The 27214-nt window shown below is 35.8% G+C and overlaps 1 protein-coding gene across 4 annotated transcripts in view; it reads right to left on the bottom strand.

Moving 5' to 3' along the window:
* UBR3 (ubiquitin protein ligase E3 component n-recognin 3) overlaps positions 1-27214 on the bottom strand; it is a 221850-nt gene that overhangs the window by 104723 nt on the left and 89913 nt on the right. For all 4 annotated transcript variants that reach the window (XM_047772845.1, XM_047772846.1, XM_047772847.1 and 1 more), the window contains exons 12-21: positions 26100-26165; positions 25924-26013; positions 24038-24166; positions 23069-23121; positions 22835-22968; positions 22429-22514; positions 20717-20858; positions 17264-17360; positions 4012-4153; positions 231-335 (exon numbers count right to left, since the gene is read on the bottom strand). In XM_047772845.1, coding sequence (XP_047628801.1) covers positions 231-335; positions 4012-4153; positions 17264-17360; positions 20717-20858; positions 22429-22514; positions 22835-22968; positions 23069-23121; positions 24038-24166; positions 25924-26013; positions 26100-26165 — 1044 coding nt within the window. The remainder of the gene's footprint in view (positions 1-230; positions 336-4011; positions 4154-17263; positions 17361-20716; positions 20859-22428; positions 22515-22834; positions 22969-23068; positions 23122-24037; positions 24167-25923; positions 26014-26099; positions 26166-27214) is intronic.

Here is a 27214-nt window from a genome sequence, read left to right as displayed (position 1 = left end):
CCTAGTCTGGGAACCTCCAGACTAGGGAGTGGCCCAAGAAATAGCAAAACCCCCCCCCCCCAAAAAAAAGAACACATGTATTTGAAGATTTAAAAAGGGCATTTTGCATCAGTTCTTAAGAAGATTTCATTTGAGTATGATGAATCCATAAATACATTTCAAGCTGACATACAACCTCTCATTAAGGCATGTCATAACTTTAATATTTAAAAATATAAGAAGCTACTTACCTCTTCATCTGATTCCTCTTCAGCTGAATTTTCAAGTCCTAATTCAATCAGATATAAAACCATGCAGAGTACATGTTCTGAAAGATTCTGATGATCCATCAAAATCTTTAAAAAGAGAAAAATGCCCCATAATTATTTTTTCCACAAAACATACTTCATTTGATTATCAAAAAACATTTCAATGTTATAGATCAAAGTAACATAAGATATATACATATATATGTATATGTATGTGTATATAATTATGTGTATACACACACAGACATATAATTCATAGTAAAACTATGCATGGTGAAAAGACCAACTGAAACCAAAAAAACAGGTTCCCTTTCAAGATCACATAGTATTTTAGGCAATAGCTAGAACTATTAGTTCACTGACTTCCTAAAGGTTAACACATTAAATAATCCATTTAAACTATTATTATAAAAATAGTAGTATCTAATAAAATAATTTAACAAGAATATTTTCTATCCTAATCTACTGATACTCTTCTCCTGATGACAAGGATATTAGATAAATAAAGTTTGTTAAATAGGATAATTCACACAAATATGCTTAGCGTAGCACATGGCATAAAATTAGGAGTACAATAATTGTTTATGGAACATTAATTTTCTTAAAATTTGTCTCTAAAATTAAAGTTCTGAGGGTGAGTATTTTGTGTGGTTGTGTAAATGTGTACACAATGTGTGGTTTATAGGGGGTGAGAAAGGAAAAAGGAATGCAAGTGGTTAGGAGAGAGGCTTCTCTCAGGAAACACTGATAAATCCGACCTATACATGGATTACACAATGCAAGCCTCACATACCTTATGCAGGACCTCACGGCCAACCCACATGAATCACTCATTCAATATAATGTAACAAACTACTAACCAGAATATATATGAAATAAGATAAGGAAAAAGTGGCCCAGCAGCTATCACTTGGTCTTAATGCATTATAAAATAAAGGGAGGGGAAAGCCATCTAGCCAAACTATGAAAGGACTAAGAGAAAGAGGTTCTGCAGGCAAGACTGCAGACACGGTAAAAGAGACCAGTCTAGGCTGAGCCTCACAGAAAATGCCCAAATGGCAGGGGGAGCTTGGAAAGGGCCTAAGTCACTGAAAAGCCAATCAACTGTGACTAAAGACTTTAAGTTCACCAACTTTCAAATGTTTATTCTGACAACTAAGAAGGCTTTTCCATTCATATTTTCTGTGGCATAGTGGTGAGGATAAACGGACTTTCAAAACCTTTTTAAAAACCTGATTTTTCTTTTTTCTTTTTTTTTTAGGGCCGCACCCATGGTATATGGAGGTTCCCAGGCTAGAGGTCTTAATTGGAGATGAAGCCACCAGCCTAAGTCACAGCCACAGCAAAGTGGGATCCAAGCCACATCTGCAACCTACACCACAGCTCATGGTAACTCCGGATCTTTAACCCACCAAGCAAGGCCTCATGGATGCTAGCTGGGCTCATTAGCTGCTGAGCTACAACAGGAACTCCAAAAAAAACTGATTTTTCATACAAATTCTGTATATAACTAGCTATTTGACCCTGAGCAGCATCTGGCCTTAACTTTTCTCATCTTTAAAACTGGAATGATAGTCTAGAACTGTTGAGAGGGTTATAGGAATATCTGGAATTTGCTTTAGTACATATCTAGCAATTGGCATTCAACACATAGTAGGTAGGTGGTGTGGATGGTGGGAGGAGGAAGAACAGCAATAAGAGAGGACTTAGGGTTGGGAGGCAACTGTGGTCATCCTTCCTAATTCAGTACTTTCTAGGGGAGAAACCAAGGATCATCCACACATTCGGCTAGCATAAGCAATTTCATAACACAGGTTTCAGACTCCAAATGATTGCCTATCATTACTACTCAGTCTCCTCTTAAGAAATACAACATCACTAACTAAAATCAAATAAATTTCACTTTGAAACACTGTGGCATTAAAGCTTCAAATGAGTAACTTGAAGGTTAAAGGAAAAAAATCACTTTATTAGGCACTGCAAAAAAAAAAAAGAATGATTTCTGGGGAGTTTTATTAACATGTTCTAAATTAAAGGTTTTTGATATTAAGACACATGACAGGAGATGAAATGGTTTACTGACACTGATTTTTAGAAAGTTGGCCCACCAATGCAGTGTTAAAGGTTTTTCTATTATCACTAAAGCCAGGAAAGCTATTATAAAGTGAAATTTTTGAAAAATTTATTCATAATAATCTTACACCAAATAAACAGTGACTTTCTATTTTTGATGAAGTACTGTTTTTATAATAAACAAATGAAAAGTTTGAAAAAATATAACTTGAAAGAACACACTCATTTGAAGTTAGGCTTCTTTAATTTTTAAGTCATTAATTACTAACTTATTATATTCCTAAACTTTACTATCTGAAATAGTTATTTAACCTCTAAAATTTAAAAATCATATCTGAAAAATTAGAATAATAACAGAATTTCACTCATAAGGATTTCTGCTACAACTAAACAAAGTAATGCATACAAGTATACATAAGGCATTTGAAACAAAATCTGGCACTAACATTCCAAAAATATCTACTATTTGCAAAAAAACAAAACCACAAATATCCTTTTAGTAAGAAAAAAATTCTACCTTTTTTAACAGAAAAAACATTTTAAATCATTTTACTGAATAATTGTCCTAGAAATTAATGATAATAAACCATTCAGGATATCTTTGGAGGCACATGACTTAAAATCTTAACAGGAGCAACTTTTGCAAGTAAAATGAAAAACTGGTCATGGGGTAGAGTTAAAATGAATGGGGGTACAGAAATCTAAAAGCTATATTGTTTACACAGCAAACTTTAAGAAAAAAACTAAAATGTCCAGTTAACTAAATGTATATTTTCATAAGTAATTTAAATAATGTATATGTGGTAACTGGAAATTTGCCTAATAGGTTTACTTTTCTATTTCTTTTAATTTAATTTTTAATTTTTCAAATTCTAATTAGAAAAAAACAATATTTTCATTGTTTCTAATTACATAATGTTTATCATGTCTATAGTTTCTTTATAAATATCTATGGTTATTTTATCTATATGACTATAGCTTGTCTTTCATCTCTTATTCAGATTAAAACATAAATATGTCTGCTATATATATATTCCATTATATTATGTACACAATTTCTGAGTACACAATTAACCAAGTAACTAATTCAGTTCTGTGTGAGAAGAGCCAAGAATAAAACAAATTCTAGGTAATAAGAAAGTAAAATTATCACTTTTCACTTTTCGAGTTTCTAAGGTATTTAACAAAAGAAAATTCTTAATGCTATCATATAGGAACCCATTCAAATCCCTCCAAGTCCCTTCCTCTTGATCAGAGGAAGAAAACCAAGAGAACAAGCCTAAACACAGAGTCACTGGCCTGTATGGTGCCATCTTAGTTTTGTCATTTTAGTGGATTCTGGTGATTGTGCGGTCCCTACTGTTCATTCTATTCTACTGGTAGTCACTCAATATTTCACTTGTTGTGGCACAGAAACCATAAAGAAATATTTATATCGGAAACTGCATAAGATAGTTTCTCACAAAGAATGGTGTAGCTCCATTATTTTCAACTTAGATTTGAAACTACATATAGAATACAATAGGATTCACATATATGTGATTATGACATATACTCACATCTTAAATATATAAATACACTTTGCTTTATAAATGGTACTTTTAGGTAAATATTATCCTTTAGCACTTTTATTTAAAAATTATGGAAATAAATTCTAATCTGAATCTTGCTAGTCAAATTACTACTGTACCTTGTAAAGCAGAGTGAATAGCACAATGTGTAAAGTTTTACAGTGCAAAAGTCTCATGAGACCTTTATAGCTGGGATGGAGTGCTGTCCTTTTCTTATAGGGAGGCCAGGGATTTCCAGGGAATTTCCCAGTCTGTTTTAAACTGTAAAAATAAAAAAGTAAAAGAAAACTAAAATTAGATGATAGACTCAAGATTAAGATGTGGTTTAAATGGTGATTTATAGACATTAACTTTTGTCATATTTTCCATGTAGTACTGTTTTTAGCCAAATTGCTCAAAAATGCCAAACAAATATCTATTCTTTCCACAATGAACATATCATTTCCTTTTATACTGGGTAAAAATAACTAAAGAGAGCTAAGCTAAAAATGAGAAAGAAATATGAGTAGAAAAATGCTAAAAAGAGAATACAAAATTAAATACTAAACAAAGAAATTTCCAGTTGCAACAACTGAACAAGACAGATAACCTAAAATTTTCACCACTACCAGCAACTGAGAAACCTGGATAAAATATAGTCTTTTGAATGTGTCCTTGAACTCACAAAAAAGAAAATGGAGTTCCCCCTGGTACCAGAAGAAAAGAATTGACAACAACCACTAATACTGTGTTTGCCAATGATTTTAAAGTCCTTGTGCAGGCAGACCTCAAGGTGTTAGGCTCACACAAGGCTCAGAGATGGAACTGAGATCTCACATAAAGCTAAGATCCTTGAAAACCTTTACCCTCAGTGATAGGATAATTCACAAGGAGAGATAAGAAAGTTGTCTGTCTCTTCTCTGATGGAAGAACATGCTCCCCACAAAGATGATAATTATGAACTTGTATGCAAATAAGAGCAGACTCAAAACACAAAAGGCAAAATCTGAGATAATTACACAGAGAAACTAACAAATCCACAACCATAATAAAGAATATGAATATACTTCTAACAGAATGTCCAAGAAAAGTTAATTTTTAAGAATTTTGAAGGAGTTCCTGTCATGCCATAGCAGAAACAAATCCGACTAGGAACCATGAGGTTGAGGGTTCAATCCCTGGCCTTGCTCAGTGAGTTAAGGATCTGGCGTTGCCATGAGCTGTGGTGTTAAGTTGCAGACGCAGCTTGGATACTTTGTGTTGCTGTGACTCTGGCGCAGGCCGGCAGCTATAGCTCCAAATGGACCCCTAGCCTGGGAACCTCCATATGCCATGGGTGTGGCCCTTAAAAAAAAGAATTTTGAAGATTTTTTTAACAACACAATTGACGAGCTCGAACCAAAGACAGAGAACATCCAATAATAAGAAAATACACATAATTTTACACACAATTAGAACATTTATAAAAACTGATGAAATACTAGGATGCAAAGTAAATCTCAACAAATACCAAAAGAATTGATATACAGATGATAATTTGTAACAAAACAAATAAAACTAGAAATCAACTAAAAGGTAATCCCAAAAAGTCAGACATGTAGATACTTTAAAACACTATGTTCTTAAAAAATTCAGAAGTCATAATTATAATAGAAGACTTAAAATATTTAGAACAGGAGCTCCCGTCATGGTGCAGCAGAAACAAATTCAACTCGGAACCATGAAGTTACGGGTTCAATCCCTGGCTTCACTCAGTGGGTTAAGGTTCCGGTGTTGTGGTGAGCTCTGGTGAAGGTCGAAGACTCGCCTTGAATCCTGTGTTTCTGCGGCTGTGGTGTAGGTCAGCAGCTGTAGCTCCAATTCAACCCCTAGCCTGGGAACTTCCATATGCCACAGGTGCAGCCATAAAAAGCAAAAAAAAAAAAAAAAATTTAGAACATAAACTATATAGAAAAAAATGTAGGATACAACAAAGCAGTACTTGGAAGGAAATTCATAACTTCAAATGCATGTTTTTTTAAAAATCAAAAACTAAGCATCCAAGAAAAATGAGAAAATCCAAACTATGTTAAAAGAACATAATTACAAATAATAAAGGAAAAAAGGAATAAAATAGAAAACAAGGGGAAAAAAGAAACAACAAAATCAAAGGTTGATTCTTTAAAAGAAAAAAAAAAAAAAACAGTAAAACTGGAAGTCTTGTGATAAGACCAAACAAGAATAAGAGCCAGCAAAGCAGACAGGACTTTTTAAATCACTAATTAAATACTTAAGACAAAATAGAAGATTGCTTAGAAAAATGTAACTTGACAGTCACTCTCAAGAAAAACTACAAATTCTAAGCAAGACTATAACCTTTAAAAAAGTGAATCAGCCATTTAAATTATAATTTAAAAGAAAACAAAAACAAACAATACAAAACAAAAAACATGAGACCCAAGTGGCTGAATAGGCAAGCTTCATCAAAACTTCAAGAAAGAGTCACATCAATAAGAATGAAGTTGGACCACTAGTTCATTCCATATGTAAATATTAACAAAGTGTATCAAAGGCTTAAATATAAGTACTAAAACTGTAAAACTCTTAGAGGGAAACATAGGCATAAGTTTTTGTGACCATGGATTGATTAAGCAACAGATATGACACCAAAAGTATAAGCAGAAAAAAAACAGCTAAAATGGACTTCATCAAAATTAAAAATTTTATGCTTAAAAAGGCATGCTCAAAAAAGTGAAAAGATAACCCACAAAAATAGAATGGTAGAAAATATTTGCAAATCATATGCCTGATAAGTCTAGTATATACAATATAAAATGAGCTCTTAAAATTCAGTAACAAAAAGAAGTTTCCTTTATGGCACAGCAGATTAAGGATCCAACAATGCCACTGCTATGGCTCAGGTCACTGCTGCGGCACAGGTTCAGTCCCTGGCCCTGGAATTTCCATATGCCATAGGCATGGACAAAAAGGAAAAAAAAAAACTTCATTAAGAAAAAGACAACTCAATTTTTAAAATGGGCAAAGGATCTGGATAGTTCTCTAAAGAAGATATGCAAATGGCCAGTAAACACGTGAAAGGCTCCTAAACGTAATTGGCCATCAGAGAAATGCAAATCATAACTAAAATTAGAGGAGTTCCCATTGTAGCTCAGCGGTAATAAATCCAACTAGTAACCACGAGGAGGTAGGTTCAATCCCTGGCCTTGCTAGGTGGGTTAAAGATCCGGCATTTCCATGAGCTGTAGTGTAGGTCACAGGTACAGCTAGGATCTGGCATTGCTGTGGCTGTGGCGTAGGCCAGCAGCTAGAGCTCCAATTTGACCTCTAGCCTGGGAACTTCCATATGCCACAGATGCCGTCTTAAAAAGACAAAAAAAAAAAACAAACACCTAAAATTAGATATCACTTCATAGGGTCTCAAAAGGAGAAGAGAGAAAGAGCCAGAGAAAATATCTGAACAGGTAATAGATGAAAACTTCCCTAATATGGGAAAGGAAACAGTCACTTAAGTCTAGGACATGCAGAGGAGTCCCATAAAGGATTAACCCAAGGAGGAACATGCCAAGACACATATTAATCAAACTGGCAAAAATTAAAGACAAAGAGAAAATATTGAAAGCAACAAGGGAAAAGCAATAAATAACATGGCAATGGAATCCACACAAGATTATCAGCTGATTTTCAGCAGAAAACTCTGTAGGCCAGAAGGAGGTGGTATAAAATGAAGAAAAGGAAAACTCTACAACCAAGAATACTCTACACAGGAGTTCCTGCTGTGGCAGTGGGTTAAGAATCTGGCATTGTCTTTGCACCAGCTCAGGGCACTGCTAAGGTGCAGGTTTGATCCCCAGCCCAGTGCAGTGTGTTAAGGATCCGACATTGCTGCAGCTGTGGTGTAGGTCACAGCTGCAGCTCAGATTTGATCCCTGTCCCAGGAATTTTCCTATGCTGCAGGTGTGGCTGAAAAAGAAAAAAAAAAAAATATTCTACCCAGAAAGGTTCTCATTCAGATTTGGCAGAGGAATCAAAGACAAGCAAAAGCTAAAAAAATTCAGCACCACCAAACCAGCTTTACAATGCTAAAGGAACTTCTCTAAGCAGAAAAGAAAAGGCCACCAGCCAAAACAAACAAATGACAACAAAAAAGACCAAAAAAAGGAATTCCCTTTGGGGCAGAGGGTTAAGGATCCAATGTTGTCACTGCAGCAGCTCAGGTTGCTGCTGTGGCATGGGTTCAATCCCTGGCCTGGGAACTTCTGCATGCCATGGACAGCCAAAAAGAAAGGAAAAGAAAAGAAAAAACTGCAACTAGAAACAATAAAATTACAAAATGAGAAAGCCTACCTGTAAAGGCAAACATACAGTAAAAGCAGGAAATCATCCACACACAAATATGATATTGAAACGAGTAACCATGAGAGGAAGAGAGTATAAATGCAGGACATTTAAATTGCATTTGAAATTAAGAGATTAGCAACTTAATCATGCATATTCATAGATTGCTATACCAAAACCTCATGGTAACCACAAACCAAAAATCTATAATTGATAACACAAGAAAAAAATTAAAAAGAATCCAAACACAACACTAAAGATAGTCATCAAATCACAAAAGAAGAGAACAAAAGAAGAAAGGCGATACTACTTCACACCAACAAGAACTGCTATAAACAAAAAGACAGATAACAAGTGTTAGTAAGAATGTGGAGAAATCAGAACCCTAATGCACTGTTGGTTGGAATGTAAAATGGAGAACAGCTTTGGTAAATAGTCTGATAGTTCTTCAAACAATTAAACATAGAGTTACTATTAGATCCAGCATTTCCACTCTCAGGCATATACTCAAGAGAAATGAAAATGTATGTCCACACAAAAATTTATGCACAAATGTTCATAGTAGTATTATTCACAACAGTTCCAAATGGAAAAAAGCAAATATGCATTACTGAGAAATGGATAAATAAAAGTGGAATATCCCTAAAATGGAATATTATTTGGCAAAAAAAGCAATGAAATATTGATATATGCTACAACATGAATGAACCTTGAAAACATGCTATGTGAGGAGTTCCCATCGTGGCACAGTGGTTAACTAATCCAACTAGGAACCATGAGATTGTGGGTTCGATCCCTGGCCTTGCTCAGTGGGTCAAGGGTCCAGCATTGCCGTGACCTGTGGTGTAGGTTGCACATGCGGCTCGGATCCTGCATTGCTGTGGCTCTGGCGTAGGCTGGTGGCTACAGCTCTGATTAGACCCTTAGCCTGGGAATCTCTATATGCCACGAGAGCGGCCCTAGAAAAGGCAAAAAGACAAAAAAAAATGTTATGTGAAAGAAGTCAGTCACAAAAGATTACATTTGATTCCATTTATAAGAAATGTCCAAAATAGGTAAACCTATACAAACAGAAGGTAGATTAGTGGTTGCCAAGATTTAGAAGTAGCTATGAATGAATATAGGGTTTCTTTTTAGTGATGAAGAAGTTCTGAAATTTACTATGGTGATAATAGCACAACCCTGTGAATATACGAAAAACACCTGATTGAAATAATATACTCTAAATGTATAAGTTGTATTGTACATGAATTATATCTAAATAAAGCTATTTAAAAAAAAAAACTTCAAGAAACAAATAATCTCTATCTCTTGGCATAAGTTTTAGAGACCAGCAAAACGGTAAAGGTACACAGATAATTTTATAATTAACAAAACAAGGAAAGAACTTTTAAAAAAAAAAAAAAGTATAGGACTATCACTCTTATGAGTAGAGCGGAAAAAATCTTTTAAAAAAATTGGTAATTCATATCAAGCAAATAAAAAAAAGGAGTGCTTCATAATAAGATGGAGTTTTTCCCAACAATTCAAGGATGTCTAAATTGTATACCACCATCTACAGAGATTCAGGAAAAGCATCTAATAAAATCAAAAACACATTTATAATAAAAATTCCTGGTAAGGATTCAATAGAAGAGAACTTCTTGGAGTTCCCGTCGTGGCGCAGTGGTTAACGAATCCGACTAGGAACCATGAGGTTGCAGGTTCGGTCCCTGCCCTTGCTCAGTGGGTTAAGGATCCGGCGTTGCCGTGAGCTGTGGTGTAGGTTGCAGACGCGGCTTGGATCCCGCGTTGCTGTGTTGCTGTGGCTCTGGCGTAGGCTGGTGGCTACAGCTCCGATTCGACCCCTGGCCTGGGAACCTCCATATGCCGAGGGTGTGGCCCAAGAAATAGCAACAACAACAACAACAACAAAAAAAAAAAAAAAGAACTTCTTCAACCTGATAAAGGACAGCTACAAAGCAACTGAAGCAAACGTATCTAATAATGATGAATTAAAAGCATTAGGAATAAGACAAGAACGCTTTTCATTACTGTTACTATTCAGCACTATACTAGCAATCCTAGCCAGCAAAGTAAGAGAAGAATATGTGTCCGTATGTGTATATATGTATATACACAAAGAAACAAAATTATTATTCCCAGTTAATATAACTGTCCACATTTTAAAAACCTACAAATTATCAGAACTAGTAAGAGTCCACCTGAACCTAAGATGAATAACAAAAATCAATTGCATTCTTATTCACTAAAACAAACAGAAACTGTAATTTGAGGAAGTATACCACATATAATACTTATAAAAATTTTAAGATAACTTTGAATAAGCCTGACAAAAGATATCTAAAACCTTTATAAAAAAATGCTATAAGGTTTTATTTAAAGATGACCTAAATAAATGAAGATAGGCCATGTTCATGGATAAGTAAACATATTACTGTTAAGAAGGCATTTCTACCAAATTAATCTATGAATTAATCTATGAATTCATCAGTACAATTTCAATCAAAACCCAAAATGTTTCATTATTTTATATGGTCATCATAAAATTCTAGGCAAAGGGCTAAGAATAAACAGCTATTAGAAGAGAGAAGGAAGAGGAGGAGGAGAAAGGAGAGGGACTTAGAGTTATTTATGACAATAACATATTTACAGAATGAACAGAAGAGAAATAGACCTACCTACACAGATTTACCTGATACACTCAACTGTCTTTATCACAGTAGTTATTTATGTTCTATGAAGCTACCACAACACTGAATCATTGCTCCTAGGGGAAATGCAAGGTTAAGTTTCAGCAAGTCTGGGGTCACAACATTTTTGTCATCAAAATGCTATTTGAAATTTATAGGTTTCTTTACCAATGCAAAACAGGCTGGCCCTATCAGCACTGAAAATCTGGTCTTCCACATAACCCTTTTCCAGTATAACTTTTAGCAAGTATTTTTTTAATTATTCCACTGTCTCCTGATCTCTAGAACCTGCTCTGCATGCAAGTTAACATTTTCATACCATACACCTTTTGAAATCTGCAAGCCAGCCAGCACTAGCCAAAAACGGTTTAACATTTACCTGACCCTGGGTAAACGGGACAATAAATTTCTTACACTCTCAGACTCAAAACAATTCTGTCTACTACACTTTTTTATCCATCATTATCTCATGAGTCCACAAGTTTAGCTTCTCAGTTTTTCAAAAGCTTCATCACACACACATCACACATAACATCATACATGTTACTTTAGCCCTTTTTGGAATGGCTTCAAGTACAGATAAGTGATTTCCTCTACCTTTTTCTAGATGTACCATATAATTGATTCATTATCATTGAACTCACAGCCAACAGCAGCCTAAATGAAGCCTATCTAACAACATATTTTCTCTATATGGCACATCAAAGCCTTCTAGCCTCAAGAACACTAAACTAGATAGCACGTTGGCACTACATTTGGGGGTCATTTTAAATAGCAAAATCACCCCAAACAAAGGACAAAAATGAAAAAACGAGGCACTAAATTGACCATAAAAAGACACCTGTTTATAGTATGAGCTAAAACAAAAGGGTAGAGCTTAGCTAGGCTGTCCTCAACCAAAGTGCACTCTGCATATCCACTCAGATCTGCAAACAACCAAGAAAGTGCTCAGAGAATTGATTTGGGGCTTGAAAATAAATTTTATCAAGTAGCCAAATTTCCAAACACAAAATCTGCAAAAAGTGAGGATCAACTGTATATGACAGAATTAGCATTACATATTAGTGAGAAAAGGATGGATTGTTTAATAGTACTGAAGCAACTGGTTTTCTGCAGGAGGGAAATAAATAAATCACTACTTCACCCTATATGTAAAAATCAACTCCAGGTGGATTAAAGATCCAAATATAAAAAGTAAAACTTGAGAATAAACTTTAGACAAACTAACAGAAAAATCATTAAATAAAGCAGACACAGCTCTTAGAGCAACAATCACACAGGGAAATTTAAAGATTTTTTAAAGGCTCAACCTTACCTAGTAATCCAGAGAATGCAAGTGAGTCGCACATTTAGCACTTGAAGTTAAAATGACAGAATAAACATAAGTATTTCATTTTACTTTCACCCAAATTCCAATAAAAATAGAGCAATGGTATTTTTTAAAGGATGAAAAGCAGAAGGATGACGGTAATCAGAAAAGAAAAAAAATGCAAAACTGTGTTAATTGTAAAGCAAATTGGACATGTGATTACGCTAGTAAACCTAAGTCAAATCACAAAAAGGCAATGAGAAAAGCTATGAACCCCAGTTATACTGCAGAATTCTCAAAAGATTTAGGAACTGTAAGCACCCAGTAATTCAATAATCAGAGGTGGGGAGCTAAGAGCTAAAATGTAAACTGGGTAAAATCTGCTTCTCTCCCATCCACTCCAATACAATTAATTCATCTCTGAAGAAGGTAAGACACAAGCACAGTTAAGGGCAAAGTCATCATAAGCATTTTGATTCAGAGCCCTTAGGCTTTGACTCCATTCAGTTCACAGAATAATGGCAGCCAGACCATTACCTTCTGGGCAATATCTGAAAATATTTCTCTGAGGAATCCGACAAGACCAAAAAGAAAGTTCTAAAGAGACTTAACATAAGGGCTTCTCAACAAACCTGCCTGTCCAAATTACCGTACTTTGAAACTCAGAATCTACAAGATCCACCAAGGCACTGAAAGCTCTTCATCAAGCAGCCAGAATTATCAGACACCCAAAGAATGCCTATAATACAGAAGCTAGAGAACAAACAGTAGAAAACTCAACTTAGAGGAAACAGATAAGAGGGGAAAATCTTATAAACAAAAAAATTATAAAGAGAGGCAACAAGGTTTCTTAAAAACACAAAAATTATAAGGAGAGGCAACAAATTTTCCTGTAACATGGGTTTGGCAGGGGAAAGTCAGTGTAGCCCATATACCCTGAGTTAGCAGAATTTCCTGACATCTATAGGAGGAGAGAACACCTGTAAACAGGAAAGAATAATAAATTCGCAGTGTGGTTTCCATGTAGCAGCTAATTTTTCCTGAATGTCTTCTGAGAAAAAGGTCAGGGTAAGGTGGTGTTTTCAGCCTTTCAAGATCCTTCCGCCTGTGGGTGTGTTGGGAGCAAAGGCTTATTTTCAAGGTGCTAATGTGATTTCTCAACATAATTCCAAGGAGAAAATGATCCAGAGAAAGAGGAAGAGGAGGATATGGCAACTTCTCAGGGACTGCTGACATTCCCGGTTGCAGCCACAAAATTTTCTCAGGATGAGTGGGAATTTCCATACATTGTTCAATGGGAATTGTACAGGGATATGATGTTAGAGAATTATAGGAACCTGGTCTCCTTGGGTCGTTTCTGGTCATCTTTCCGAGGCAAAAGAGTGATCCCTGGGATGGGAAGGGAATGGAAACAACATACCCAGGATCTGGGACCCCCACCAGGTGAAGGATGGTAAGCACAAGATTCCTGGGGGCACCATCCTGTTACCTCACCACCAACCAATCAAAAGAAAGTCACACATCCTGCACCCTCAGCCCTAATTTTGCCTATAGAAATTTCTCCCTGAAACTATCAGGCAATTCAGGGGTTTTTTAGAGCAAGAGCCACCCATTCTCCTCGCTTGGCCTTGCAATAAGCCCTTATCTGCGTTTAAAAAAGAAAAAAAAAATTACCATTAACATACCAGAGATATGAGTTGCATCTATGATTCAAAAAGAAGATGCCATTAACTTTACATTAAAAAAAAAAAAAAAAAACTGGGAGTTCTCATGTGGCTAAATAGGTTAAGTATCTGGCACGGTCACTACAGTGGCTTGGGTCACTGCTGTGGCATGGGTTCAGTTCCTGGCCAGCGAACTTCCATATGTTGTGGGCACAGCCACCCGCAACCCAAAAAAACAAAACACAAACAAACAAACAAACAAATGATTTCTATAGTGGCTACATATGAGCATAATTTTCAAATCAATCCCAATATGATATAAATGTTTTAATTATCCTACTGCATTTAGCATAGAAAAGCAATTTTTAGCTTTTGTTTGTTTGTTTGTTTTAAGCACTAGGCCCCTAAATATGCAGCACCTAGGCTAATAAAGTGTTCCAAAACAAAGGTTATATATTTGTTCAAGGCAGCAGGTAATACATCATTCTGATCGCCCTTTTCAAAAGCATTAGTGGAATAATGCAAATGAAAAGCTATATGACAACAAAAAATTTTAAGTGACTCAAACTGACATCTAATTATTGACTAGTTTTTTTTTTTGTCTTTTGTCTTTTGTTGTTGTTGTTGTTGTTGTTGTTGTTGTTGTTGTTGTTGCTATTGCTATTTCTTGGGCGGCTCCCGTGGCATATGGAGGTTCCCAGGCTAGGGGTTGAATCGGAGCTGTAGCCACTGGCCTACGCCAGAGCCACAGCAACGCGGGATCCGAGCCGCGTCTGCAACCTACACCACAGCTCACGGCAACACTGGATCCTTAACCCACTGAGCAAGGGCAGGGACCGAACCCGCAACCTCATGGTTCCTAGTCGGATTCGTTAACCACTGCGCCACGACGGGAACTCCTAATTATTGACTAGTTTGAGGCAAAAAAAAAAAAAAAGACATACATAAACTCATACATCGTACTTTCCAACATGGGCCAGCAGCCATTAACCTTCATGGTAGAAGATGGGAAGCTACAGAAATATCAGAGATTATAGTTCAAAAAATTTGCTTTCCAGCTGGATTTAAAGTAGTCACTATATAAAAATCACATTTGTCTTTTGGAAATGGCCTAGACAATAGTTCCAACATTGCCATTAACAAACATATTTCACTGAACTTCTCCAGACTACAATGTTGTCACATGTAAAATATAACACTGAATTGAATGAATGGTTTTCCAGCTGTTGGTTTGTTTTGATTTTTTTGTTTTGTTTCATTTTAAAAGACGAACTGCCCATTAAGGGGCATTTAGGAGGGAGTGAGGAAAGCAGGCTGAGCCACCTCTACTCTCTTGGGCCTCCTCTTGCTATTGCCCAACCCCCTCATCTAGTGATGGCCCCCAAGAACTTACAGCAGCTGGAGGGAAGGACTTGATCCTATAATTCTATAATTCTAAACATCACACAAAGCAAATGGCTTATTTTCAGTTAAACTCTCAGCATAAGAAAATTTAAGAACCTTGGAGTTCCTGCTGCGGCTCAGTGGTAATGAACCCAACTAGTATCCAGGAGGATACAGGTTGAATCCCTGGTCTCACTCAGTGGGTTAAGGATCCACTGTTGCTGTGAGCTGTGGTGTAGGTCGCAGATGCAGCTCAGATCCAGCATTGCTATGGCTGTGGTACAGGCTGGCAGCAGCAGCTCCAATTCAGCTCTTAGCCTGGGAACTTCCATATACCGCAAGTGTGGCTCTAAAGAGCAAAAAAGGAAAAAAATAATTAAGAAACTTAAATTTCATTCATTTAGCAATTACTGATTGTCTACAAATTGCCTAGGATCAAGCTAGATTCTGAAGACACAATAACTTTAATTTATCAAATATGTTTCTCTATAATTCTTCAAAAGGCCTTTCTAATGCCTTCTTGAAATAAGAAAGAATCACACTAAGTAAAATCAATTTTGCTACTTTTGCTCTTCAAAAGAAAACAAAATGACCAATAGCCAATAAATCTTACACTTTAGGGTTATTTTCTCATTATGTTCTAATTAGAACTGAAACAGTCATTTATACAGTCATATAAGATATCATATAAAGAAAACAGAAGCTGTATATCACATACAAAATAAATTTCAAAAAAATTAAGTTTTACATAGAAACACATTCTTCATGGATATAATATTTACTTTAAATACACAAAATATTATTAGATTAATATAATAATATACACATAAAATTTCACAGATTAATTTACCAAAAAAAATGATTAAAAGGTTTTACTCTGGGAGATCTCTTGTGGCACAGCCGGTTAAGGATCTGGTGTTGTCATTGCAATAGCTCGGGTTGCTGCTATGATGCAGGTTAGATCCCTGGCCTGGGAACTTCCACATGCTGAGGGCATGGCCAAAAATAAATAAGTAAAAAAATACAAGAGTTCCCACTGTGGGCCACTAGGGTAAGAATCTGACCGTAGTGGCTCAGGTTGCTGCAGAGGCATGGGTTTGATCCTCATCCTGGAGTTAAAGGATCTGGCATTGCCACAGCTCTGGTGTAGGTCACAGCTGCAGCTTGGGTTCAATCCCTGACCCAGGAACTTCCATAAGCCACGGGTGTGGCTATAAAATTTTTTATTTACTTATTCATTTATTTTTGTCTTTTGTCTTTTTAGGGCTGCACTTGCAGCATAAGGATGATCCCAGGCTAGGGGTCAAGTCAGAGATGAGGTTACCAGCTTATGCCACAGCCACAGACACAGCAATGAGGGATCCGAGCTGTGTCTGCAGCCTACACCAGAGCTCACAGCAATGCCGGATCCTTAACCCACTGAGCAAGGCCAGGGATCGAACCCGCATCCTCATGGATGCTAGTCAGGGTCGCTAACTGTTGAGCCATGATGGGAACTCTTAAATTTTTTAAATTTTTAAAAAGTAAATTTAAAAAAACAACTTTGTAATATATTCACAAATAAAATTCATTTTACTTTGACAGTTTTCCCAGTTGTCAAGAAGACAGCAATATTACCACACTTTTTGTAGCTATTCATCATCTACATTGTTGATGGCAAACAATTTTATTCTCTGAATTTGTGCCTCCTCTACTGGTTTAAAAGTAGAACAACACAAAACCAAGTTTTGAGTTCCACTGGTCAAGTAACAACTAAATAAGTTTGGGGGGTTTTTGTTTGTTTGTTTACTCGTGATGTTTTATAAAATTTATTATCAGATTAACATCGGATTTTGGATTTGAATATAAATCTCAGCCAGGTTATTATTTTTAATCTTAAAATATTTTCCCCTCTAAAGATTGTGAGTATACTTTAATGAGACCATATCTCACATCTGCATTACAACTGAAATTTTTCTATGTAAATACAAGATACCCATTATTATACTAACCAATGTAATGGACTTACAATGCTGTATATCTGTCCATTGCAGACTGCACATCTCTACGATAAACTGTTCGAAGAATGACCATGACAGGGTCAAACTCGTGATCCCAGACTTCAGCTATTTTTCAAAAGAGAGCAGAAACAAAATACTGACTTCTTAGGAATAAAGTCAATCTTTATTAGTCAATGATTAATTACATTTAAGTATATCTTAAATTTAAAAGATGGGAAAGTTTAATTTGATGATATATTTGCCTTAATGAGCTTCACACCATGACAACTTCTCTAAATCAAATTTCATTTCATTATTATGATGGTTCTTAAGTTCAGCAAGAACTAGTAAACAAAAAAGTTTTATAATGTGATAATTCCTCAATAAAAGTTTAGTGGTTTTTTTTTTTTGTAAAGTGCTAGGCAGAAAATAAGAAACAAAATGAATCAACATTTTTGAAAGTACTCAAAGATAAAAATGTGAAAGCTAGGAGTTCCCGTCGTGGCTCAACAGAAATGAATCTGACTAGTAACCATGAGGATGCAGGTTCGATCCCTGGCCTTGCTCAGTGGGTTAAGGATCTGGCGTTGCCATGAGCTGTGGTGTAGGTCACAGACGCAGCTTGAATCCCTCATTGCTGTGGCTGTGGTACAGGCCAATGACCTCAGCTCCAATTTGACCCCTAGCCTGGGATCATCCACATGCCGCAAGTGTGGCCCTAAACACACACACACACACAAATGTGAAAGCTAGATTAAAAAATTAAGGATCTTTTAATTTTTAAGAGCTTACTTTATGAACATTTTTGGCTTACAAAAGATTTTCTGTTCTCTTGCTCAAAGCAATAACTGATCTCCTTACTTTCTCCATAATGAGGAACCACTATCCCATGTGTGGTATGTGTACACTAGTTGTACACAAGATAATTTTAAGTAGTAAGTGCAATAAGTTTTTTATGTTAAAGCTATACAATTACATTAATATATACTAGAAAATTGTGTATTGCAAATAAAACCCATGATCTCACTAATAACAATGCTTAGGATGAGGAGACGTTTGAAAAGTGAATCAAAAGAAAACATAGCCTACTAAGTATATAAGAGTAGAAATGGAATTTGCATGTGACCAAAAAATTCTAAAACATGGCCTGAGAATAATTTTAGAAACCACTGCCTCAAGAGAGTCTGTTTCCTACATTAAGTTTTCTCCCCTCTCATTCTCTCTAGCAGAATTCTTAACATTTGAAAACATAAGAAACTTATGGAGCTCCCGGTGGTGCAGCAGGTTAAGTATCCAATGGTGTCACTGCTGTGGCTTGGGTTACTGCTATGGCTCAGGTTACTGCTGTGGCACAGGTTCAATCCCTGGCTCAGGAACTTCTATATGCCGTAGGAACAATACATAAAAGGGGGAGAGGAAGCTTAAGCGTCTCCCTACATATCTACTATAATTTCAACTTTTTGGCATTAAAAAAAAATTGTCAACAATTGTCTCTATTTCATATGACAAGCTATTCATCTTAAGTTATCATAAGTATGTTTAGGCCTTCACAAAGACAAAGACCTTTGTTGCTATTTCCATTGTCATTTATTGTTCCTCGGTTTTAAATCTATTAAATTGCATAATTAAAATGCCAGTGCTTTTGTCAGAATTCTAAAACCACTGAAATGGAAGAAAACTTTCATGATTAACTAATAGTCCAGGAGGCCTCAAATAGTGTTCCATGGAGTGAGATTTCCACAGAGATTTAACAGGAGCTACTTTAGTAACACAAAGATGGTAAAACAGATATAAAACTATGTCCACTCTCCACACTCCCTTTAACAAGAGTAGATTTGCTTTTACTGCTTTTGCATAACAGACTGACTTGGGGCTTAGTTCCCTAAAACTGAAGGCTTATTTTAACCACTTTTAAAAAGCTTAAAAATCACTCATCTATTCAAACTCTTCCATTTTACAAATAAGAAGTCAAATCCAAAGATAAAAAAACTTTTTCAACATCGTAAAACTAGCTAATACAATTCGGCTACTGTATTTGAAAATGAAACCAAAATTCTTAATTCTAATCGTCAAATGCCCGGTGCTCTCTGTGTCTCAAACTTTCCTGTGCATGATAATCGTCCTATGGAGCTTGGTAAAAAGGAAGATTTACAGAATCTATCCCCAAAGAGCTGGATGAAAGAAGACTGGGGCTGAGGCATAGAAATCTGCTTTGTTTTTTGGTTTTTTGGACTATGACCATGACTTGTCCCACGGCATGTCCCAGAAGTTCCCGGGCCAGGGAGAGAACATGCACCACAGCAGCAACGTGAGCTGTGGCAGTGACAGCATTAGATCCTTAGCCCACTGTACCACAGGGGAACTCTCAAAACCTGTATTTTAATAAGGACCATGAGTGGGTCTGAGTCAATTATCACTTTTTTTTTTTTTTGTCTTTTTAGGGCCGCACCTGAGGCATATGGAGGTTCCCAGGCTAGGGGTCAAATCAGAGCTGTAGCTGCTGGCCTATGCCACAACCACAGCAACACCAGATCTGAGCCACATCTGCAACCTACAACACAGCTCACAGAAACACCGGATCCTTAACCCACTGAGCAAGGCCAGGGATTGAACTGCATCCTCACAGATACCAGTCAGATTTGTTTCCACTGAGCCATGACAGGAACTCCCAATAATCGCATTTTAATACAAGAACATCACTCTAATTTGAAGATCATCTAAATTTTAGTTATAAAGTGTTCTCCATAATAAAGAAATACTGTGCTTTCCTTTAATGGAATACATTCCAATCAGAGATTCTAGATTGTTCTTACTCTTTTTGAGAACTCTCTGAAAAATCCCATGTGATAAAGCTTACTTTGCTGTATCAAGGGAAAGGGGGATCAAGAAGCATGTAACTGCTATCTTCTTCACAATTTTAACTTATATCAGTGAAAATGTAAAGGTGAAGAAGACCATGAATCAAGATATCATCTACTTCTGTCTCCTGTTAAGCATGTCATCTACAAATTCAGGGGGAAAAACTTAGAAAACCAACCACTTAAGGAAAAGGTTTCTAAGTATTAAATAGGTTCAAAATGTGTAAGAATGTTACCAGCATTCCATATAGATTTTAACTGTTTCAAGTTAAAATTTGTGTAGTTAGAACTATTTCAAAATCTAATTTAGAGGACAAATACATTCAAGGTATTTTTAAGTATATATTATACCTTATAACTTCTGGGTCATTCCATTATAAAAATAAACTTGAATTCATATGTAAAGTTCCTTTTATAATTTAAATCAGGTAAGAAGCCTACTGTAACATAAACTATATATTTGTAAATAAATGGAGTCAATGTCATCATATCAGAAGACAAATATACATCTAAAAGAAAATTAAGGGGAAAAATCAAAGCTAAAACAATAAAAACATTTTATTTTGGTATATACATTGAACCTTCAGAAAACTAACATTTGAAAAAATACATATATAAACATACCTTTAGGTGTATACATGCCTTGTTGCATAGAACCTCCAGGTTCAAAAACAGGAGCCTTAAAATCAGCTACAGCTGATAAAACTGATTCAAAGCTATAACTGCCTGGAATAATGCCACTTTTTGGATTTGGATTTTCTGGAATATGATGTATGCGTCAAGAAAAAAAATTATAATTAAAGCCAGCTTTAAAATCTTACCAAGATATGTTAGTTTCTGACTGCTAAAATATGCCAAGTAACTGGTTGTAATATATAACGTCAGCCACAAGAGGGCCATATAATAGTTCAATAATAACTTTTATTAACAATGAATTTTTAAAATAGTTTTAATATAGAAGCCTACTAATAAATTACATACTTAAGTAGTTTTGAAGTATATTTCCCCTAAAACAAATTAATAGTTTCAGTAAATGAAAAAAAACTTAAAATTAATCTCCTGTTCATCATTTTGCAAATTATCTTCTATTTTCCCTTAGAAAATCAGAGTATGCTAAAAGTCAGTCTAGATTTTTGAATAAAGATTATTTTTCCAAAAACACAAAATGTCATCCTTGAAATAAAAAAGAAAAAGATACCAAGCAAATTTTTAAAAAAGAGGAAAACCAGAAAACCACAAGGATTCTTTCCAATTGGTCTTACATTAATCTATACAATTTTTTTTTAAATTCAAAGTTACAAAGAATGCTTTACACTGTTACAGCACTGATACACAGTATATAATGGTTGAATAAAATCATCAGACAGTATCAAATTGCCTATGAAAATCTTCAAGATTATGATATAGGCATTCAAGTAGGAGCTATTTCACCAAATTTTAGTCAATTATTTCAAACATAATCATAATGTACAGAATAAATATAGTCAAAATTTTACAAAATAAATTTTATCACAATATAACATGAAGAGCATTGCCTAAAATTTTAACAATAACTTAAAAGATAATAAAATGTCCATTACAGGCTCAGTCCTATACAGAGAATTCTAAGGGGGGTTTTTTTTTTGGTTTTTTTTTTTTTTCTATTTCTTGGGCCGCTCCCGCGGCATATGGAGGTTCCCAGGCTAGGGGTCGAATCGGAGCTGCAGCCACCAGCCTACGCCAGAGCCACAGCAACGCGGGATCCGAGCCGCGTCTGCAACCTACACCACAGCTCACGGCAACACCGGATCGTTAACCCACTGAGCAAGGGCAGGGACCGAATCTGCAACCTCATGGTTCCTAGTCGGATTCGTTAACCACTGCGCCACGACGGGAACTCCGAATTCTAAGTTTTTAAAGTTTGTAGACAGTAGTCTCTATCCTTAAAGCCTCTCAGATTAAGACTAAGTTCTAAGAAAAAAATCATCAAAATGTTTAAAACCCTGGTAATAATTACAAGATGTACCCTTAAATTTTAACCATGATTTCCAGGCTGGCTGTATACATAAAGTAGACCTAGCTGTCTTTTATCAAGTGTCCGGCTCCCCTTTGCAAATGCTGTCCAAGAAAATCAGATCCTGGAGTAACAGAGGTCTAACAAGAGTACCCTGAGAAGCAAAAACATCTGCCCCTGATCTGAATACAGAACTGGACAAACAATTGGAGTGTTTTTTCCATATTATTTTTCAATTTCAAAAAAAATTTTTAATAAAAAAAGTGGACATATCTTTAATCCATAAATGCTACTTATATCTTAGATCCTGCAACAAACAGAAAACTAAGTTTTCAAAGGATATGAGGTCCAGTAATGAACTATGTGTCCTGTCATTCATACACAGCTGGGCTACCATTTCTGCCCTGAGAATCTCATCATCAGACATTCCTAAAATTAAAAATAGAAGTCATACATCTGAGTATCTGTAAATTAAACTGTGTTACCAACAATGAGATGCTTTAACAATCAAAGAGCAAAGAATGCAATATCCCAAATATAACTGCAGTTTAACTACTCTGCTGTTTGCAGTTCCATTAAGTAGAGTTTTTTAAAGGATATTCTAAAAGGAGTATCACGGTAAAACACATATCAAGAGTTTGAAACACATCCCTTCCTTTTTTTTCCATAAGCCAGTTACTACCACAGGGAGAGGGAAAGAAAGGAAGGTTAATAGTTAATACCCAAGTATCTGTATTAGTGCTTTTTACCTAAATGTAAACGAAGACTCAAAAGAATCACAAGAAATGTAAGAGCGCCTTCTAACATGGATCTCTCGTGCTCTGCATCAAGTACTGTGTTTTGATGTTGTGAAGCCATTGTCAACAAATCCACTACCTTAAATCTATTTAAAAAAAATTTGAGACAGATTTTTTAAAGTTAAAACAAAATTAATTTAAATTCCAAATACTTCCTAATACCTGTCTTAATAAAATTATGCTTACCTTTCAAAGACAGATGAAATAAAATAATCTGGATCAAGTCTAGATGCACAAACCTTTAAAAGACAGAAGAATAAAAATAACTAAAACCCACAAACTTTCTCAGTATTTAGTTTTGCTTCTTGTATTAATCATGTTTTCTGTTTTATCTTATGATGTTTTGATACCTAGGGGGCCCTTATAAAACCAGAGGAGAAACTACCCCTCTTAGGGCTAGCTAATTTCTAAAGGTGGTAAACAGCTTACTTGAAAGCAAGTCTTTTATACGCACCCACACAAGCCATTTATTTAATTCACATACCAAGCCAATATCCCTCCTGGCCTCCTGGCCTCCTGCCAAGGGCCAGGTACCAGATAGCTAAGGGCAGCCTTTCTGCCCAAAGCCTACCAAGATTATTCAAATGAGCCAGTCCTAAACTGTTTCCTCTGCTCTGCCATGCCTTTCCCATAGAAACCCTAATAAAGGTTCTGATCACGGATTTCCCCTCACTCTTCCTTTTGCCTCCTGACCAAAATCTAATACTTCCCCTCTGGTCCTGCATGGTGTGGCATGCCCCCATTCTTTGGAAAATAAAAATAATAAAATCTTCTTTCAATAACATTGATCTTTCAGTGTTTTCATTTAGTCACCTGTACAAATTAAAATCCCACAGGTACAAATAAAATTTTTTTTTTCTTTTTAGGGCCATACTCTCAGCCTATGAAAGTTCCCAGGGTAGGGGTCAAATTGGAGCTGTAGCCCCTGGCCTACACCACAGCCACAGCAATATGGGATCAGAGCCGTGTCTGCGACCTACACCACAGCTCAGAGCCAACACCAGATCCTTATCCCATTGAGCAAGGCCAGGGATCGAACCCGAACCCACCTCCTCATGGATCCTAGCCAGGTTCATTAACTACTGAGCCAAGAAGGGAACTCCCACAAATGAGATACTTCTAAAGTACAACATCAGCATTATCAAGTTGGCTTACCTGTAGCAGGTAAATGTCAGGATCAATCATGGAATTACAGAAATGAGACTGGACATAGGTCATGGCTTGTCCTTTGATTTGCAGACCATTTCTTACCCACATATTGCTGTGGATTTCAGCAAGACTTGCCTAGTAAAATAAAAATTAAGTACTTTGGACAAAGAAGTCATCTAAAGTCGACCTATATAAAATCATATTACTATAAACAATTATTCAAAAATATTTTATAACTTAATCACAGTGTCAGCCTGACACGCTATCCAATGTCTAAGATATTTAATTCAAATATATACTTTTAAATTTTAAAATGAACATTAGTTTTATATACTCCCTTCTTTTGGAGCTTATACATGAAGTTAGTTTTTCATGTTGACTCCCAGATGCATTTATAACAATTTCTACTGAAATTTTCTATGAGGAATCATTAACATATATTTAACTTTTTCCTTTTTAAAAAAAAAAATATGCTGCGGGAGCGGCCCAAAGAAATAGCAAAAAGACAAAAAATAAATAAATTAATTAATTAATTAAAATAAAAAATATATATACATACACACACATATGCTTAAAGAAACACAGAAATAAGTATAAAACAAAGCTAATTGTCCAATATAATCTTTAATTCACTCTAATTCAATATGCAACCTAATCATTTTCTTTTCTTCTTTTTTTTCATCTTCTTAGGGCCGCACCACAGCATATGGAAGTTCCCAGGTTAGGGATAAAATTAGAACTGTAGCCACTGGCTTATGCCAGAGCCAGCAACACCAGATCCAAGCCATGGCTGCAACCTACACCTCAGCTCACGGCAACACCAGATCCTTAACCCACTGAGCAAGGCCAGGGATTGAACTGTGTCCTCATGGATGCTAGTCAGATTTGTTACCACTGAGCCACAACAGGAACTCCCAACCTAGTCATTTTCTAAAATCTGAATGGTAAGGAGTTCCCGTCATGGCTCAGTGGTTAATGAATCCAACTAGGAACTATGAGGTTGTGGGTTCGATCCCTGGCCTTGCTCACTGGGTTAATGATCCGGCATTGCCGTGAACTGTGGTGTAGGTTGCAGATGCGGCTCAGATCCCGCGTTGCTGTGTTTGTGGTGTAGGCCAGCGGCTATAGCTCCAATTCGATCCCTATCCTGGGAACCTCCATGTGCCACGGGAGCGGCCCTAGAAATGGCAAAAAGACCAAAAAAAAATAAAAAATAAAAATAAAATAAAATCTGAATGGTAAGAGAAGGTCAGATTAGAATAAATTTTCTTACTATATTAATATTTAACTCTTCATGTATTTTTGTCTGTATCAACTAAAACTAAGCACAGTCATAACTTCATCTCTTCTTTGTTTCTAACTCCCAAAGTTAAAATTCAATAATGACTAACAAATCCAAAACTGCCAGGATAAACAAACTGATGTGAAAATCCCCCTAAGGTATATAAAAGGTAGTCCACCAAATCATAATGTTAGAAATGAAAGAAACTACAGTGAGTACGTAGGATAATTGTCTTCTCTTTTCTCTCCTCTCATTTTACAAATGGGAAACTAAGACTTGAGTAGGTGAAGCACTCCAAACAACATGGATAATAAAATAGTGGTAGCACTAAGGCTAGAATTTGTTGGGTCTCCTGACTCCCAAAACAGTGCTGAAGAATGTTAAAACTCTCCTATAAATAAATATAGTGAAAAGAATTCCTAGGGAAATTATAACTAAATGTAAATCTCATAAAATAAAAAACACCTAAATATACAAAAACACAAAACTCTTTTTTTAATTTCAAACATTTTAGCTATAATAACAACGATAAAGGCACCAGATAAAATAAAGGAAGAATCACTTAACCAAGGAACTCAATTCAAAACCTTTTAAAAGCCTGAATACGTACCTGAATTTGGAGTGGATGAATCATTAGTTTCATTAACATTTCCTGATCAGGTAAAACAGAATCCAAATCTAGTTCTTGACATTTCACAGCCTAAAAATTACAATTAAAAAAATTACTAATTTAATACATAGTTCCAAATATTCAAAAACTAAACAATTGTGTAATGACACTCTTACCTTACTCAAAAACATAGCGTAATAACGATGTAGTGGCAGGTGAAAAGTGACTTGGTTAGGTGCCGGCTGAAATAAACAAAATCCACGTCAAAGAACACTTCACCAAGTTCAAAGGTTTTAAAATGCTAAAACCACATTTTTACCTCAATTTATTCCTATACTTTTTTATTTAAAAGTAAAATTTTGGAAGTTATGGCTCAAAAACCCACTGTAGATAAAATTATTCCATTTTAAACACCTAAATGCAAGCTCCTTAAAGGCAGAAATTGTATACTCCTCAACTTTGAATCCTCTGAAGCATCTAGCCCAGAACAAGGGATGTAATAGATTTCCCTTTACAGTAGACCATTTGGGAATCTTCAAAGGCATGAATACCAAACATGATAACAGTAACAAGAACAGTAATCATAGCTAACACTCGCTGAGCACTTACTGTGTGCCAACACTTTATTGTGCTAACACTTTATTCAGATTTAATTTCCTATGAGAACCCTATGCGGCAGAAACTGAATATTCCCATTTTGTATAGGGAAATCCAAGCTTAAAAAACTTGTTACTTCCTAAAATTAACAAGTAGTAAACTAAGGACCTAGTCTGGACTCCACTGTTTTATTCAGAATAGTAAGAGCCTCTGACCACAGCCCTAAACTCCACTGTTATATTCAGAATAGTAAGAGGCTCTGACCACAGCCCTAAAGGTTTTGCCTGGTGGGTGACATGCTCCCCACATCCGTGCTGAACACAGTTAATACAGGAAAGCTTAGTACACTGTATGTCATAGACCTTCAGTATCCTTGTGAAAAATTACGTTTTAAATTTGTGACTCCCACAGGCCACATGATCACTACAGTGAAAAAGTATACCACATTTGTCCTTCTTAAACAAGAAAAATTAAAAATTAAAAAATTAATTTCTAATGCTTTTTAAAGTTTTTAGTAAAGTTTCCTCCTGTTAAAATTTTTATCCAAAACATTCAGTTATTTATGCTAATGTGGAGTTCCCATTGAAGATCAGCAGGTTAAGAACCCCACTAGTATCTATGAGGATGCAGGTTTGATCCCTCGCCTTGCTCAATAGATTAAGGATCTGGTGCTGCACGAGCTGCAGTGTAGATC

Source organism: Phacochoerus africanus, chromosome 3 (genome assembly GCF_016906955.1).
Source record: "Phacochoerus africanus isolate WHEZ1 chromosome 3, ROS_Pafr_v1, whole genome shotgun sequence".
In the NCBI taxonomy this organism is placed as follows: domain Eukaryota; kingdom Metazoa; phylum Chordata; class Mammalia; order Artiodactyla; family Suidae; genus Phacochoerus; species Phacochoerus africanus.
Note: the sequence above shows the minus strand (reverse complement) of the source record. Positions and strands in the feature narration are given on the sequence as shown.